This window comes from Microcaecilia unicolor, chromosome 3, assembly GCF_901765095.1.
Source record: "Microcaecilia unicolor chromosome 3, aMicUni1.1, whole genome shotgun sequence".
Lineage (NCBI taxonomy): Eukaryota > Metazoa > Chordata > Amphibia > Gymnophiona > Siphonopidae > Microcaecilia > Microcaecilia unicolor.
In genome coordinates, this window is record NC_044033.1 from 517906283 (window position 1) to 517925668 (window position 19386).

A 19386-nucleotide genomic window follows, 5' to 3' on the forward strand; every position below is an offset into this window, starting at 1 on the left:
CATTCATAATTTTTACTTATGAGTGATAATACACAGCTCTGAAAAATACAAATAAAAATCAAATAGAATCTACAAATTAACACTGCGAAATATTATTCCAAACTAACGCCCACAATTTAGGTAATCAATCCAAGACATTGGGAAATACAATACAATACTAAACATTTTATATCAAAAAGAACAGCTTGATTCCCGAGCGGCTAACTCAGCTCTGCCATACAGTGTTGCATATGTGACTAAACTTGTACATTAACCTCTTCTCTGCTTAATAAAAAATCTTCCAACTGTTTTGGGTCAAAAAATTGGTATTGCTTAGACTGAAATTTTATCCTACATACACATGGAAATCTTAAAAGAAAATCTGTGCCTATAGCATTAACTCTAGGACGTAAAGATAAAAATATCTTACGTCTCTGTTGAGTATCTCTAGCTAAATCAGGAAAAACTCTAATTTTTGAACCCAAAAACAGGGAGTCTAAATGCCTCAAAGAAAGCTTAAGGACGGCGTCCCTATCCATTTCCATCGCAAAAGTTACCAATAATGTGGTTCGCTGGGTGATGACCTCTAGAGAAGATTCTAGGAATGCCGTAAGGTTCATTGCATCTTGTTGTAAATTTTCTGGTGGTTTCCCACCAGTTTGAACATAATAAGCACGTGTTATAGGCGGCAACAAAGTCTCTGGCATTCCCAGAGTTTCCATAAAATATTTTCTAACCATTTGAATTGGTACCACCAAAGGAGACCGAGGAAAATTTATAAAACGCAAAGTCAGTCTTTTAGATTGATTTTCCAAGTACTCCAGGCGTCGTGAGGTATAGTTCTTGTCTTTAACTAGAGATTGTCCCAAAAGTTCAAGTTTTTCAGTTTTTTCTGACAACCTTCTAACCTCAGAGGCTTGGAGTGTATTAGTTTGTATCTGGTTTAATGCTGTCTCTGAAAGAACTTTTATGGTCTCCATATTTTTCAGAATTAAGTTTTGTAAAGCTGATTGAGTAGATTAAGTTAAGTCCCACAGTGATTCTAAAGTCACTACAGCAGGTTTTCCTATCTTTCCCACCAAAAAAATCCGGGAGAGGGGCCTTAGAAGCTTGCTCCAAAGTACTCACTGTTTTTTCCAAAACCTGAACAGCTGTTAAACTTGGACAAACTTGGGCTCCAGTTGTCAGCTCGTGCAGGCTCCCTCCCTGTTCGCCCGGTTCTCTTACTGAGGCCATGGCTCCAGGGCTTGCATCCAAAGCTTCACTTCCGGGTTGCGGGGGTGCTGCACGCTTGACGGGGCTCAGGGAAGCCCCGTCTACGCTGTTGTCTAGCGCCGAAGCGCCAGCCCCGGCAGAAGGAGTCGACGCCAACGTGGGACCAGACCCAACACGGAACTGTTCCAGCGTCGTCTGGCGCGATTGGGGCATTCCGCCTGATACGCGGGGAGCCTCTCGGACTCTGCCTCTCCTCTTACCCATCTGCAATCGGGTAAGGTTCGCTACCAGGTTGGCTCGAGAACAGGTCAGAATGCGTCCGTTTAGGCTGTTCAACAAGTCGCCATCTTGGATCCAGATCGGCCTAGACTTTTTTTTTTTGTTGAAAATGACCTACTTTTCTGTTCTGAATTTGGATGTTTTTTGTAAAACGTCCAAATTCAGACTTAGACGTCATATCCAAAAATGCCCCTTGTGCACTTGACTTGCCTAAGGTCACAAGGAGCTGCAGTGGGAATAGAATCCATATTGCCAGGAAGTTTTGCATTTCAACATTATTTTTGTTTGAAAATGTACCCAAAAATAAAACGTCCAAATCACAAAACATTTTGCCAAAGAGTATTTTCAAAAGGGAAAAATAGACTCTTTTTTTGTTGAAAATGACCTACTTTTCTGTTCTGAATTTGGATGTTTTTTGTAAAACGTCCAAATTCAGACTTAGACGTCATATCAAAAATGCCCCTCCACGATGCCTAGCTCTATATTTACAAGATATATTTGTGTGGTTGTGCGTGCACACCTTTATGCGTTCATGCTTCTCTATCTAGTTATTCCACTTATACCAGGTTTCTTGTCTCCTTCGGCATCACATTTTGCATTCTTTATATTCGCCACAATGGAGAACACTGAAATTGTTTTTCATGCTCCTAGCAAGAAGAGTTGGAAATGTCCATGTATATTCTAATAGATTACATACTGTGCTGTCTAGTTCCCTTTTTTAATGACTGATAGTCGTATTTTGTATAGCTGGAGATGGTGGTGGCATGTGAGGCTGCAAGGAAGAGATGGAATTTTAAGGAAAACAATTATCCTCTACCTAACCTCTAACTCAGTGTTGACTCTCATTTTTGGATTATAGTGAATTATAAGGAAAAAGTAATGAAGCATCTGATTTTAGATTGTAAGTTACCATTCTTTTTTCAGGTTACTATAGTAAAAAATCATTTATTTAGATTTTGCTCACACCTTTTTCAGTAGTAGCTCAAAGTGAGTTACTGTCAGGTACACTGGATATTTCTCTGTCCCAGGAGGGCTCACAATCTAAGTTTCTACCTGAAGTAATGGAGGGTTAAGTGACTTACCCAAGATCACAAGGAGCAGCAGTGGGATTTGAAGCGGCCACCTGTGGATTGCAAGACTGGTGCTCTGGACACTAGGCCACTCCTCCATCCCAAAGAATCTTGTTACTCTTTGGGGTTCTACATGGAATGTTGCTACACTTTGAAATTCTGCATGGAATCCTGTTATTCTTTAGAATTCTAGAATCTTTATTTATTTAGATTTTGCTCACACCTTTTTCAGTAGTAGCTCAAGGTGAGTTACATTCAGGTACTCTGGATATTTCTCTGTGCCAGGAGGGCTCACAATCTAAGTTTGTACCTGAGGCAATGGAGGGTTAAGTGACTTGCCCAAGATCACAAGGAGTAGCAGTGAAGACCAGTGCTCTAACCACTAGACCACTAGGCCACTCCTCCACTATAGCAACATTCCATCTAGAATCTCAAATAGTGGCAACATTCCATGTAGAATCTTCAATAGTAGCAACATTCCACATATTTATTTATTTAGATTTTGCTCACACCTTTTTCAGTAGTAGCTCAAAGTGAGTTACTTTCAGGTACACTGGGTATTTCTCTGTCCCAGGAGGGCTCACAATCTAAGTTTGTACCTTAGGCAATGGAGGCATGGCTCGACTCAACATGAGCCTGCATTTCAACCCCCTGGCCTGCATCAGGAGTCCTATGCCACTGAAGTTGTATATTCCAATAAGCATTAACGTTATTGATTTTAAAATGTTGGCGATCCTGCTATAGGAGAACAACAAAGAGAGTCCAATTCTCCCGCAAAAACACACAAGGAAACAACAAGTCAAGCGGAAGATATTCAGAAGGACCAGTCTGGTCCTTCTGAATATCTTCCGCTTGACTTGTTGGATCCTGCTATAGGGTCACTCCTCTTAATTGTCGTTCGTTGAGCTTTGACTGAACATTTCAATCCAGGTGGCTGAAACGTAGGCGTATGTCAATTCGAGCAATGCTTTTATTAAAGTTTTACAGCACCGACTGTGTATTTTTCGTTGTCATCTTTGCTGTGTCTGTTTGCCAGAATATGGAATGTGTCATTCAAAAGTATGAACAACATAGAAAAAAGATGATCAATTAGTCCAGTGGTGTTGGATATGGGAATCAATGGTTCAATTTCTGGTGAGATCTTAATGGCTCGTACTTTTTTCTATATATGCTGCATTATTCTTTTGCTGCTTTGTATGGTTAATAGTTCTCTGTCTTCTGAAAACTTTCAATAAAGATACTGGAACAAAAAATGTATTCTTGTGCAGACTTCTCTTTGTTAATATGTCACCATCCTTCAACCTTCTGTGTTGCAGAAATCAAAAATTTCAACGTACGATAAAATGTGGGCCTTCATGAACAGTAGAAGCAATTCAGTGCTAGTGAAGAATTCTGAAGAGGGTATCCAGCGTGTGCTCACCTCCGATTATGCTTTTCTAATGGAGTCAACAACCATCGAGTACGTCACACAACGCAACTGCAATCTGACGCAGATCGGTGGCCTGATAGATTCGAAAGGCTATGGCGTTGGAACTCCCATGGGTATGTTGTGTGCTAGCCCATCGGCTTTATTCAATAATGTCAGCTGTAGGAAAAACTAACGATAATTCAAAAAATTGAACAAGATACCAGGTAAAGTAGGTGATAACATTTAGGCCCAAAGTACACATGTGAATAACAGGATCATGGCATATATGAGCACATATGTACATAAATGACAATAGTCTGGCTACTCACTATTCTACAAAACGGCATCTAAATGCAATCATGTGTAGATTGAAGGTGGGCACATACATAAAATACTACAATTGTTGAGTGTTTTAGCAATCTAGGTGCAAGCATTTACTCCAAGTAGGTGCTTTCTTGGTACCTAAATATAAGCTCATTGTTATCAAATTGTCATTCAGGTGCTTTGAACTGAATAGTAATCTGCTGACTTATCTACTTGCAGTGCTACTTGTTCTGGAGAAAACCCAAATTCTAGCTGTTTGTGATACTATTTAAAGGACCCACAAAAGAGTTGCTTTTGTGGGTCCTTTATTTAGATGACGTGAGGATCATGTAAACAGAGGAAATGAATCTATAGATGAAGGGGTATTGTTAAGTTGTAGTCTGATTTTAGCTATTTTCTGTTTAAAATAAGTAGCCAAGTGGTCAGCAGTAGGTGTAGGATTGGTTGAATTGGTTATTAGTTGAGAGTCCAATAAACTACTATCTAATGAGTAAAGTTTGCTCGGGTTCACTAATGTATCATACCTTTGTAGATTTTCAAAAGTTTTTTTTTTCCAAGCAACCCATTGTTCAATGGATTTGTCCTTACCTCAACTTCTCTCCTGTCTCCTGAATTTATGCTTCATTTGTAAAAGATCATAATTGAACCAAGGAGATAATATTTTTGGACGAGATTTCACAGTCACAGGTGCAATAACATCAAGGACTGCTTTACAAGTATCATTCCATTACTGAATGAAATTCAGGGAAGGGTTTGAAGTAAATAATGCACTGAATGACTCATTGGACCAGAATTTTAAAAGGTCAATTTTACCTCTAGTTTTAAAGGAATGTAACAAATTTCGGGATTTGGAATGACAATTAATTTCCTTCCAGTGCAATTTAAAAAAGAGGCTACTGTGATCTGACCAAGGTATTGGGATCCAATGAAAATCTGAGATGAAAAAAGTAGCTGGGTCTGTAAATTTCATTGCTAATATATCTAATTTATTACAGTTAAAATGAGAGGACATTCCACTAAAAAGCAAAAATTGCCAAACATTAAGGAATTCTTGGAAATTCTTGGTGTATTGGTTGGTAATGTTTTCAAGATGTAAATTAACATCTCCAAACATAATGATATTATCATTATTAATACATGCATTGGAGATGAATTCGGTAAGATCAGCCTCAACTAAGTCTAACAATTAGGAGGATGTTACAACATTAGAAGACAGATAGGTTTAAATAAAGAATCTCAAGATACAGAACAAGTAGCAATTTCTAGATTAGGAGATGGGAATTCGGAGATCATTTTTTTTTACTTCAAATAACGATTTATAGATGACAGCTAAACCACCTCCCCCTTTTTTAGCTCTAGGGAAATGAAGAATGGAATAACTAGGTGGGTAAAAGGGGCAATCAGGGAAGACAAAGCCAAAGCAGAGAGATTTTAAATGAATTCTTTGCTTCGGTCTTCACCAAGGAAGATTTGGGAGAGAGACTGGTGCCAGAAATGATATTCAAAGCTGACGAGTCGGAGAAACTGAATGAAATCTCTGGAGGATGTAATGGGGCAATTTGACAAATTGAAGAGTAGCAAATCACCTAGACCGGATGGTATTCATCCCAGAGTACTGATAGAATTGAAAAATGAACTTGCAGAACTATTGTAAGTAATATGTAATTTATCATTAAAATCAAGCTTGGTATCGGAAGATTGGAGAGTGACCAATGTAACACCGATTTTTAAAAGAAGGTTCCAGGGGAGATCCGGGAAATTATAGATCGGTAAGCTTGATGTCGGTGCCGGGCAAAATGGTAGAGACTATTGTAAAGAACAAAATTACAGAGCATATTCAAAAGCATGGATTAATGAGACAAAGCCAACATGAATTTAGTGAAGGGAAATCATGCCTCACCAATCTATTACATTTCTTTGAAGGGGTGAACAAACGTGGATAAAGGTGAGCCGGTTGATATTGTGTATCTAGACTTTCAAAAGGAGTTTGACAAAGTACCTCATGAAAGACTCCAGAGGAAATTGGAGAGTCATGGGATAGGAGGTAGTGTTCTATTGTGGATTAAAAATTGGTTAAAAGATAGAAAACAGAGTAGGGTTAAATGGTCAATATTTTCAATGGAGAAGAGTAGTTAGTGGGGTTCCCCAGGGGTCTGTGCTGGGACCGGTGCTTTTTAACATATCTATAACTGACCTAGAGATGGGAGTAACTAGTGAGGTAATTAAATTTGCTGATGACACAAAGTTATTCAAAGTTGTTAAATATCAAGAAGATTGTGAAAAATTACAAGAGGACCTTATGAGACTGGGAGACTGGGTGTCTAAATGGCAGATGATGTTTAATGTGAGCAAATGCAAAGTGATGCATGTGGGAAAGAGGAACCCGAATTATAGCTACTTAATGCAAGATTCCACGTTAGGAGTCACCGACCAAGAATAGATCTAGGTGTCGTCGTTGATGATAGGTTGAAACCTTCTGCTCAGTGTGCTGCTGCGGCTACGAAAGCAAATAGGATGTTAGGTATTATTAGGAAAGGAATGGAAAACAAAAATGAGGACATTATATGCCCTTGTATCGCTCCATGGTGCATCCGCACCTCAAATATTGTGTTCAATTCTGGTCACCGCATGAGACGACTTCCCTATGAGGAAAGGCTAAAGTGGCTAGGGCTCTTCAGCTTGGAGAAAAGACGGCTGAGGGGAGATATGATAGAGGTCTATAAAATAATGAGTGGAGTTGAACGGGTAGATGTGAAGCGTCTATTTACTCTTTCCAAAAATACTAGGACTAGGGGGCATTTAATGAAGCTATAAAGTAGTAAATTTAAAATGAACCAGAGAAAATTGTTCTTCACTCAACGTGTAATTAAACTCTGGAATTCGTTGCCAGAGAACGTGGTAAAGGCGGTTAGCTTAGCGGAGTTTAAAAAAGATTTAGATGGCTTCCTAATGGAAAAATCCATAGACCATTATTAAAATGGACTTGGGGAATATCCACTGCTTATTTCTGGGATAAGCAGCATAACATGTTTTGCACTTTTTGGGGATCTTGCCAGGTATTTGTGACCTGGATTGACCACTCTTGGAAACAGTGGCCAATATGGACCTTTGGTCTGTCCCAGTATGGCAATACTTATGTACTTATGGTTTAATTTGATCACCTTTTGCATGTAGCTAAGTTTCAGAGATTATAACAACATCAAATTGAGCATCAGTTATCCAATCTTTAATAATTACAGCTTTGTTAACAACTGATCAAGCATTGACATAACCTACAGACAGTGAAAATAAGAACAAGTGAAGTTGCTCGACAGTGGTACTTTAATGAAGTGGCATTTATTACAAAAAGTTTTAGTGCTTTTGTTAGTATTATGTTTAGTAGAAGGCACAATGTTCAAATCATTGTGATTCAAGTAGCCAGGAGCAAAACCAGAAGAATTCTTGTGGTGATAAGTTGGTAACCAATAAGGATAATAATATCTGGTAGAATATATCTCTGGAATAGCAAAATAGGAATAAAACCCATTAGTAGAATGAATTAAGTGTCTAGATAGAATGAGAAAAGAAATTAAACAATATAGCAGGACTCAGCATTCTTTAAGGAATACTATGAAACAAGCACTCAACGTCTGCGCGAAAGCAAATATGTGATAAGCATAATGAAACCAAAATAAAAAAAAGAGGCAGTTGTGATTTTATTATTCAACTAGAATAATGATAACAGACCTAAAGGGTGAGACTATAGAGAAATAGCAAAGATGCGAGGCCTCCCAACGCAGACAAAGCGCCGCAGAAAAGGATGCACTAAAGGGCGTGCCCCTTAGACACACCCCTTCAGCTGGTTACCATGGCCACTTCCTGATGACGTCATCCATCGCTCCCGTTATGGAAGCAGGAGTGACCGGAAACAGCTGTAATTTAAAGCCCTAGAGAATGTGCAGGCAAGAAGCAAATCCAAATTGCTCAGTTCAAATTTCACAGCGCAGGGAGGATTCCTCCCCATGTTTCAGATTTTTTTCTAATTTTTTTTTTTTGTTACATTTGTATCCCGCACTTTCCCACTCATGGCAGGCTCAATGCGGCTTACATATTGTATACAGGTACTTATTTGTACCTGGGGCAATGGAAGGTTAAGTGACTTGCCCAGAGTCACAAGGAGCTGCCTGTGCCTGAAGTGGGAATCAAACTCAGTTCCTCAGGACCAAAGTCCATCACCCTAACCACTAGGTCACTCCTCCACTGCTGCTACTATTTGAGATTCTACATGGAATGTTGCTACTCCACTAGAAGTCGGCCCTTGCAGATCACCAATGTGGCCGCGCAGGCTTCTCACAGAAACAGAAGCCTGTGCAGCCTTCTACATGGAATGTTGCTAGTAGAATAGCAACATTCCATGTAGAATCTCCAGTAGTAGCAACATTCCATGTAGAATCTCCAATAATAGCAACATTCCATGTAGAATCTCGAATAGTATCTATTTTTTTTTTTTGTTACATTTGTACCCTGCGCTTTCCTACTCATGGCAGGCTCAATGCAGCTTACATGGGGCAATGGAGGGTGATGTTTCAGATTTTTTTCTAATTTTTTTTTTTTGTTACATTTGTATCCCGCACTTTCCCACTCATGGCAGGCTCAATGCGGCTTACATATTGTATACAGGTACTTATTTGTACCTGGGGCAATGGAGGGTTAAGTGACTTACCCAGAGTCACAAGGAGCTGCCTGTGCCTGAAGTGGGAATTGAACTCAGTTCCTCAGTTCCCCAGGACCAAAGTCCACCACCCTAACCACTAGGCCACTCCTCCACTGTTGCTACTATTTGAGATTCTACATGGAATGTTGCTATTCCACTAGAAGTCGGCCCTTGCAGATCACCAATGTGGCCGCACAGGCTTCTGCTTCTGTGAGTCTGACGTCCTGCACGTACGTGAAGGACGTCAGACTCACAGAAACAGAACCTGCGCAGCCTTCTACATGGAATGTTGCTAGTGGAATAGCAACATTCCATGTAGAATCTCCAATAGTATCTATTTTATTTTTGTTACATTTGTACCCTGCGCTTTCCCACTCATGGCAGGCTCAATGCGGCTTACATGGGGCAATGGAGGGTTAAGTGACTTGCCCAGAGTCACAAGGAGCTGCCTGTGCCTGAATCGAACTCAGTGCCTCAGTTCCCCAGGACCAAAGTCCACCACCCTAACCACTAGGCCACTCCTCCACAAGCAGTAGTGATAAAGTTGAACGTGGTTATAGTGAAGTGAGATTTTTTTTTATCCTTTATTTTTTTCACTCCTCTTCATCTTGGTTTCTTCTACAGGTTCTTCTTTCTGTGATACCGTTTTGTTTTCAGAAAAGTTTGTTATTGCACCCTTTGTGGTCTGTATGGAGAGATGTGCTATGTACCTGGAATCGGACTCCTCATAGTATGTTTTTGTTCATCGCGGGTAGCTTAGATGTTCAGCTGAGACTGGGTAGTCCTATTTTTCGGAGATGGCAGGTGATGGGCGTTACCTGCTTGGATCATCGGTTCTGGGAGGATGGCACGTTTTTGTCTTCTGCGGATTTATAATAACGATTTTCATTTACTGTCGCAGAATCTTTTTGCGTACCTGCAGGTTTCACATTAATATGAGTGTCTGCCCTCAGGGAGCTTGTCTCTTCAATTTAGTAGTTGTCTCTGGGAAGTTTTGGAGGGTGATGCAGCATGTCAGGCCTCCTTCTCTTGTTTTTTTTTTTTTTATTTGTACCCCGTGCTTTCCCACTCATGGCAGGCTCAATGCGGCTTACATATTGTATACAGGTACTTATTTGTACCTGGGGCAATGGAGGGTTAAGTGACTTGCCCAGAGTCACAAGGAGCTGCCTGTGCCTGCAATGGGAATCAAACCCAGTTCCCCAGGACCAAAGTCCACCACTCTAACCACTAGGTCACTCCTCCAGACAATTGCTGATCACTGTCTGGTGCAGAGTTATAGCTCCCTGAGGGAGGCCTAGAAGCCTGATCTGGGTCGGCCAGTTCAGACCACTTTGGATCCTCGTCTGTTTCACGCCATCCCAACTATGGTACATAGTGCTGATCTGCAGGCGTGTCTTTTTAGTGTCATTCATAGGGCATATTTTTCTCAACAACAGGCTTTCCATGCGGGTTGTTCTGACACTCCTTTCTGTATGAAAAGTAAAATTCAGGCTGATGTGTTTTATCATGATATTTGGCAATGTAGACGTATACATGCCTTCTGGGTAGCTCTCCACCTATCTGCAGTGTATTTCACATCATCCTGTTCACTGTATGGTGCAGGAGATGCTTTTTAATCTGAGCTCACTTTTTGGAGCTCAAGAGTATGGGGGAATGCCGATTCTTGGGGAAGACCTATGGGGTCGGGAAGAAGTGTATTGTCAATCATTGGTTACAGGATTCACCTTCCATGTTCTGACACTCATAGCTTCCCGCTACCTAACCAGGGATATTCAGTGGCACTTAACTGGACAGTAGGGTCGTTCGGGACAGGAGATCAGCCCTCTCACTCCTGCCCCTTGTGGCACTGATCTAAAATGGCTGCCACGACCTCTCGCGGCAGCTCGCAGTACTTTGTGTACTACCGTGAACTGCTGTGTGAGGTCACAGCAGCCATTTTAGAGCAGTGCTACAAGGGGAAGGAGCGAGGTGGCTATGTTCCTACCCCAACAACCCCACTGGACCACATGGGATACAGGTAGGCCCAGAAGGAGGGCCTTCCTGCATGGCTGGGGGGAGGGGGTCTTGGTGTGGGCTAGGAGAGGAGAAAAAAAGAAGGGGACATTGGCAGGGGGGCTTGAGGTGGCTCAGAGGCTTTAGTTAAAAAAACAAAAAAATTTTTAAAAAGTTATGTGGACCGGCTGGATCGGCCAGGCACGCATATGTGCCAGGTGCCCAGCCTGCACCAAAAAATCCCTGATATTTAGTGGCTTTTGAGACTTTATTTTCAGCACTGAGATATGTTGTTTTGTCTCCTGAAAGTGCATATATTTCCAGATGTAGCCAAGGCTACTCAAAGACGTCATAAGCAATTCTTACTTATGAGACCCAGGGTGCAGTCCTTGGGTGCTTTATTTCTGTTGAAATTTCTTTGTAAATGTACTCTATATTTTTGATCCATCTCAGTTAGTGATGTTTCTGAGCAATAAGACGGTAGCCCAGGGTCGAGTGACGGGACCTGAACCGGTTGAGAAATCTGGTTCATAAGCTTACTCATATCTCTCTGTTTGGATTCGTTAATAGTCTGCACTCTTTGGATTATTCAACTTTTTATATTTTTATATTTTTTATTTTTGTATATAACTTTTTATATTTTTATATAATATTTTTATATAACTTTTTATATTTGTATATTTCTTCATATAGTTTGATCTCTTGCTTCTCCCATAATGGATGACTTGGATAATGGTTATGGGCTATTTTTGATTTTATAATGTTCTTTTCTTGTATTTTATTGTGAACAAACCATTTGCTTTCCTTTTCAATTAAAAAAAAAAAAGAAATATATGATTAAAAAAACCCCAAAGATGAATTAACTGAGTCCAAAGGCAGAGTCAGTCGTTCAAACCGAGATAGCCAAAGGATTTGTGTTTCTGCCACACTCAAGGATAAACAATTGGCAGTCATCCAAGCCCGAACTGTTGTAATATATAGTTGCATCAATTGAAATCCTTCCTCATTCTTATCAGGCACAGGGAAATAAAATCGAAGATCATCTGCATATAGTTGATAACTGTCACAAAATTAGCTAATAACATACAAACTGGAAACAGGGCTGCCAAGAGACTAGGCCGGGCCCGGGGCAAGGCCGCCCCGCCTCCGCCCCCCCCCCCCCCCCACTGCTGCCACCTCCGCTGCTCCCCCCGCCGCTGCAGACCGCGGTCTCACCTGCCTGCCTCCACAGCTCTGGACCCCCTTCATTCAAAGTGGCAGTCGCAGATCGCCTCTCTTCTGGCCTTCCCTCCCTGTGTCTCGCCCTCGTCTGATGTAACTTCTGGTTTCCGCAAGGGCGGGACACAGGGAGGGAAGGCCAGAAGAGAGGCGATCTGCGACTGCTGCTTTGAACGAAGGGGGCCCGGAGCCTTGGAGGCAGGCAGCCTGACCCCGGCGCTGGGCCCCCCTTGGAGGCCCAGGCCTGGGGAAGTTTGCCCCCCTGCCCCCCCCCCCCTCTCGGCGGCCCTGACTGGAAAGACAAAAAGTTAAATAACAGCGCTGACAGAGAAGAACCCTGTAGTACACCTGAAGCTAGTATCATCCAGTTAGACTTAGAACGTTTTTGCACAACTTGTAATTGACGAGGGAACACTCATCTAAAGAAGATTGAAACCATGGTAATAGCTTACCAGAAATCCCAAATTTAATATAGGCGATTAAATTAAAATGGCATCTGCAAACTTCAGTAATAATAAAAACATAGAAACATAGCAAATGACGGCAGATAAAGACCTGTACGGTCCATCCAGTCTGCCCAACAAGATAAACTCATTTTACATGGTATGTGATACTTTATATGTATCCCCGAGTTTGATTTGTCCTTGCCATTCTCAGATGTTTCACTCAATGTGGAAACTTAAACATGTAAAACCTTTCTTCCCGAGGGAAATATTTTGCAGTCTAATACAATCAATGGTATTAAGCCATGCAGATTACTGCAATGGAATCTACGCGGGATGCAAAGAACAACTCACAAAGAAACTCTAGACTGCTGAAAACACAGCAGCCAGACTGATATTTGGTAAATTGCGATTCGATAGTGCCAAACCCCTCCGAGAAAAACTGCAATGGCTTCCAATCAAAGAACGCATTACCTTCAAAATCTGCACCCTGGTCCACAAAATTATCTACGGCCAAGTCCCAAGATACAGACCTCATAGACCTACCACTCAGAAACATAACTAGATCATCTCGAACGTGCTTAAACCTTCACTACCCAAGCTCCAAAGGACTTAAATGCAAAGCAACCTATGCATCCAGCTTCTCCTATATAAGCACACAACTATGGAAAACATTGCCAAAAGCCGTGAAAACAACCTACGACCACCTAAACTTCAGGAAAGCACTAAAAACCAACCTGTTCAAAAAGGCATACCCCACCGACCCAACATAAACAGTTACACTCCTCATCACAGCAAAACCAAAGCTAGTAATGGACACTATCCTGCGTATTTTCGAAAAAGATTGCCAGCCATCTTCCGACACAAATCGGGAGATGGCCGGCCATCTCCTGAAGCCGGCCAAATCAGTATAATGGAAAGCCGATTTTGGCCGGCTCCAACGGCTTTCCGTCGCGGAGCTGGCCAAACTTGAAGGGGGTGTTTTGGTAGGGTAGCAAAGGCGGGACGGGGGCATGCTTTGAGATGGCCAGCTTTGCCCCATAATGGAAAAAAGAAAGCCGGCCTTGACGAGCATTTCGACGGCTTCACTTGGTCACTTTTTTTTCACGACCAAGCTTCAAAAAGGTGCCCCATTTACCAAATGACCACCGGAGGGAATCGGGGATGACCTCCCCTTACTCCCCCAGTGGTCTCCAAACCCCTCCCACCCAACCCCCCCACCCCCCCCCCCCAAAAAAAAAAAAACTGTTTTGCCAGCCTCTATGTCAGCCTGAAATGTCATACCCAGCTCCCTGCCTGCAGTATGCAGGTCCCAGGAGCAGTTTTTAGTGGGTGCAGTGCACTTCAGGCAGGTGGACCCGGCCCCACCCCCCCTTACCTGTTACATTTGTGGTGGTAAATGGGAGCTCTCCAACCCCCCCCAAAACCCACTGTACCCACATGTAGGTGCCCCCCTTCACCCATAAGGGCTATCGTAATGGTGTAGAGTTGTGGGGAGTGGGTTTTGGGGGGCTCAGCACCTGGGAGCTATGCACCTGGGAGCTATTTTTATTATAATTTTTGTTTTTTAGTTTTTAGAAGTGCCCCCTAGGGTGCCCGTTTGGTGTCCTGGCATGTCAGGGGGACCAGTGCACTACAAATGCTGGCTCCTCCCATGACCAAATGCCTTGGATTTGGCCGGGTTTGAGATCGCCAGCTTCGGTTTCCATTATCGGCGAAAACCGATGCCGGCCATTTCTGACATTTGGCTGACCCCAACCGTATTATCGAAACGAAAGATGGCCGGCCATCTTTTTCGATAATACGGTTCGGGACTACTCTTTGCGGTGCCGGCCAAATAGATGGCTGGCCATCTATTTGGCTGGCGCCATTCGATTATGCCCCTCTATATATCCTTTCCTCTCTTCTATCCCCATTGTACCAGAAACACATGTACCTTTATTCGACCACAATATCATCATGTATTTGTTTCACTACCGGAATTGGCGAATGCCTTCACGGTACTATGTAAGCCACATTGAGCCTGCAAAAAGGTGGGAAAATGTGGGATACAAATGTAACAAATAAATAAATAAGTGTGATATTCACCTGTTGAGAGACCTGTCAAATGAGAATGAGAAAAAAAAACCCCACAACATTTTGTGTTTCTCCTATTGCAATTTATAGCACAATCTCATTTTTCCTAAAGTACGCACAATTTTTGGAACGACTGTGCAGTCTTTCTCAAGATGGCGTGCTATTGGTTGAAAGTGTGCTGTCTTCTGGGAAGAGTGCTCACTATTTTCTGAACCATGCATGAACCATGCGAAAATAGCGAATATTCTTTTTTTTTTTTTTGTTACATTTGTACCCCGCGCTTTCCCACTCATGGCAGGCTCAATGCGGCTTACACGGGGCAATGGAGGGTTAAGTGACTTGCCCAGAGTCACAAGGAACTGTCTGTGCCTGAAGTGGGAATCAAACTCAGTTCCTCAGGACCAAAGTCCACCACCCTAACCACTAGGCCACTCCTCCACTGTTGCTACTATCTGAGATTCTACATGGAATGTTGCTATTCCACTAGCAACATTCCATGTACAAGTCGGCCCTTGCGGATCACCAATGTGGCCGCGCAGGCTTCTGCTTCTGTGAGTCTGACGTCCTGCACGTACATGCAGGACGTCAGACTCACAGAAACAGAAGCCTGCACAGCCTTCTACATGGAATGTTGCTAGTGGAATATCAACATTCCATGAAGAATCTCCAATAGTAGCAACAGAATCTCATTAGTAGCAACATTCCATGTAGAATCTCCAATAGTAGCAACATTCCATGTAGAAGCTCAAAGAGTAGCAACATTCCATGTAGAATCTCAAATAGTAGCAACAGAACCTCAAATAGTAGCAACATTCCATGTAGAATCTCCAGTAGTAGCAACAGAATCTCAGTAGTAGCAACATTCCATGTAGAATCTCCAGTAGTATCTATTTTATTTTTGTTACATTTGTACCCCGCACTTTCCAACTCATGGCAGGCTCAATGCGGCTTACATGGGGCAATGGAGGGTTAAGTGACTTGCCCAGAGTCACAAGGAGCTGCCTGTGCCTGAAGTGGGAATCAAACTCAGTTCCTCAGTTCCCCAGGACCAAAGTCCACCACCCTAACCACTAGGCCACTCCTCCACTGTTGCTACTATTTGAGATTCTACATGGAATGTTGCTATTCCACTAGCAACATTCCATGTAGAAGTCGGCCCTTGCAGATCACCAATGTGGCCGCGCAGGCTTCTGCTTCTGTGAGTCTGACGTCCTGCACGTACTTGCAGGACGTCAGACTCACAGAAACAGAAGCCTGCGCAACCTTCTACTTGGAATGTTGCTAGTGGAATAGCAACATTCCATGTAGAATCTCCAATAGTAGCAACATTCCATGTAGAAGCTCAAAGAGTAGCAACATTCCATGTAGAATCTCAAATAGTAGCAACAGAACCTCAAATAGTAGCAACATTCCATGTAGAATCTCCAGTAGTAGCAACAGAATCTCAGTAGTAGCAACATTCCATGTAGAATCTCCAGTAGTAGCAACATTCCATGTAGAATCTTCAGTAGTATCTATTTTATTTTTGTTACATTTGTACCCCGCACTTTCCCACTCATGGCAGGCTCAATGCGGCTAACATGGGGCAATGGAGGGTTAAGTGACTTGCCCAGAGTCACAAGGAGCTGCCTGTGCCTGAAGTGGGAATCGTCAGTTCCTCAGTTCCCCAGGACCAAAGTCCACCACCCTAACCACTAGGCCACTCCTCCACTGTTGCTACTATTTGAGATTCTACATGGAATGTTCCTATTCCATGTACAAGTCGGCCCTTGCACATCACCAATGTGGCTGCGCAGGCTTCTGTGCTGGACGTCAGACTCACGGAAACAGAAGCCTGCGCAGCCTTCTACATGGAATGTTGCTAGTGGAATAGAAAATTCCATGAAGAAACTCCAATAGTAGCAACAGAATCTCAGTAGTAGCAACATTCCATGTAGAATCTCCAATAGTAACAACATTCCATGTAGAATCTCCAATAGTATCTGTTTTATTTTTGTTACATTTGTACCCTGCGCTTTCCCACTCATGGCAGGCTCAATGCGGCTTACATATTGTATACAGGTACTTATTTGTACCTGGGGCAATGGAGGGTTAAGTGACTTGCCCAGAGTCACAAGGAACTGCCTGTGCCTGAAGTGGGAATCGAACTCAGTTCCTCAGTTCCCCAGGACCAAAGTCCACCACCCTAACCACACTAGGCCACTCCTCCACTCCACTTGAAGGATTGTGTGCTCTTTCCAACAGAGTGTGCATTCTAGACAATTTAGAATAATAATGAAAACAAATGACCTTGAAGAAAACAAATATTCCTCTAAATGACACAGACAATGACATGAAATGAAAAATTTCTGACTGCACACTCTTACTGTAAAATAGACAACTTGAAATGATACCGAGCACCAATGCGTGTATTAGTTTCATTGTTATAGTCAGTTGTAGTAACTTGAACAACTACATTTCACATTAGCTGTTTTAGTGTCTGATTGCTGAGCTGTCTGAAGGAACCATTACACTTCTAATTTTCAACATTTGCTACAATTGCTAATGTTATGGGGAATAATTACGTTTCATCTGGAAGAGAGGGGCTGTAATGCAATCTGTCTATTCTCCTTCTTATCAGAGCCTGCCATAACCCTCAGAAGAAAAATGCTGTTACGTCTTCAAATTGAGCCATCTGAAAAGGACCAGCAGTGCAATAACACTGTTTTGTTTAACCATATATTATTCTCTGTAACTCCTCAGTCTATGGACCAGTCACTTGCTAGCCTCTGCCTGAATATTTCTTCATACTATAGGCATATCCCGCATGTTTAACCCTCTGAAGTTCTATGCGTGGGATAAACATAAAGGAATCCTGTTCAGAAGCAATGGATCCTCAGAAGCTTAGCGGAGATTGGGTGGCAGCACCGGTGGTTAGGAGGCGGGGCTAGTGCTGCGCAGACTTCTACGGTCTGTGCTCTGAAAATGGCAGATACAAACCAAAGTCAGGTATACCCTGGAGGAAAGGAGAAACAGGGGTGATATGATACAGACGTTCAATTATTTGAAAGGTATAAATCCGCAAACAAACTTTTTTCCAGAGATGGGAAGGCGGTAAAACGAGAGGACATGAAATGAGATTGAAGGGGGGCAGACTCAAGAAAAATGTCAGGAAGTATTTTTTCACGGAGAGAGTGGTGGATGCTTGGAATGCCCTCCCGCGGGAGGTGGTGGAGATGAAAACGGTAGCGGAGTTCAAAAATGCGTGGGATAAACATAAAGGAATCCTGTTCAGAAGGACCGGATCCTCAGAAGCTTAGCGGAGATTGGGTGGCAGAGCCGGTGGTGGGAGGCGTGGCTAGTGGTTGGGAGGAGGGGCTAGTGCTGGGCAGACTTCTACGGTCTGTGCCCTGAAAATGGCAGATACAAATCAAAGTCAGGTATACACATAAAGTAGCACATATGAGTTTATCTTGTTGGGCAGACTAGATGGACCGTACAGGTCTTTCTCTGCCATCATCTACTATCCAGCTTATTTTCGAAAGAGAAAGACGCCCATATTTTGACCCAAATCGGGAGATGGGCGTCTTTCTCCCTTGGGCAAGCAAATCGGTATAATCAAAAGCCGATTTTGGTTGTCTTCAACTGCACTCCGTCGCAGGAACGAACAAAGTTGATGGGGGCATGTCGGAGGCGTGGTGAAGGCGGGACTTGGGCGTGGTTATTGGCCGAGGAGAGATGGGCGTCTTTAACTGATAATCGAAACAAGAAGGGTGTTTTGGATGAGAATTTGGTCCGCTTTATTTGGACCCTTTTTTTTCAGGTCCAAGTCCCAAAAAAGTGCCCCAACTGACCAGATGACCACCGGAGGGAATCGGGGATCACCTCCCCTGACTCCCCCAGTGGTCACTAACCCCCTCCCACCAAAATAACTCCACTTTACAAATTTTTTTTCCCAGCCTGTATGCCAGCCTCAAATGCCGTACCCACCTCCATGACAGCAGAATGTGTTCTATTCCCTGACAGCCTTTCCCTGGTTCTGATCTGGCTCTCGGGTGAGTGTGACACCTTTTCTGTTAAGGGCACTGCAGAGTCACATCAGCAATGCATTGTGGTGGGTGTAGGGTATTGGGCTCCGTGATTCCACTAGCTTGTGTTACATGCTCACGATGTTGGTAGTAGGTAGGCTGTACTCCCATGGTGCTTTTCCCCCTGCTTACTGGGTCAGAGTGTGCCCTGTTTTGTTTCCGGTAGTCCATGAGGTAGTGGCCATTTTTGTAAGCCAGTTTTGGATCCCTTTCATGTGTTAGCCACATTACAGCACTTAGTTCTTACCTTGAATGTTGCTGAAAGAGGGCATTGTACAGCATTCTGCCAGCTTTGACCTACTGCTAATCTCAGTACCAGGGAGACTGTTTGCCAGTGGGGCACAACCTCTGATTTGCAGTTAAGTGTGAGTAAACGTGCTTATTCAAATAAAGGATGTTTTCAGCGAGATTAGTCTTCAGGTGTGAACTGCTGTGCCAAGGTTATACAGCAGCAACAAGTCCTGTCCCTGGAGCACTTTTAGTGGGTACTGCAGTGCACTTCAGGCAGGCGGACCCAGGCCCATCCTCCCTACCTGTAACACTTGTGCTGGTAAATGGGAGGCCTCCAAAACCCACTGTACCCACAAGTAGGTGCCCCCTTCACCCCTAAGAGCTATGG

General features: G+C 43.0%; 1 protein-coding gene across 1 annotated transcript in view; it reads left to right on the top strand.

Annotated features, from left to right (window-relative positions):
• Positions 1-19386, top strand: part of GRIK2 (glutamate ionotropic receptor kainate type subunit 2) — a 989144-nt gene that overhangs the window by 921595 nt on the left and 48163 nt on the right. Inside the window, exon 14 of the mRNA XM_030195188.1 lies at positions 3860-4085. Within this exon, the coding sequence (XP_030051048.1) occupies positions 3860-4085 (226 nt within the window). The remainder of the gene's footprint in view (positions 1-3859; positions 4086-19386) is intronic.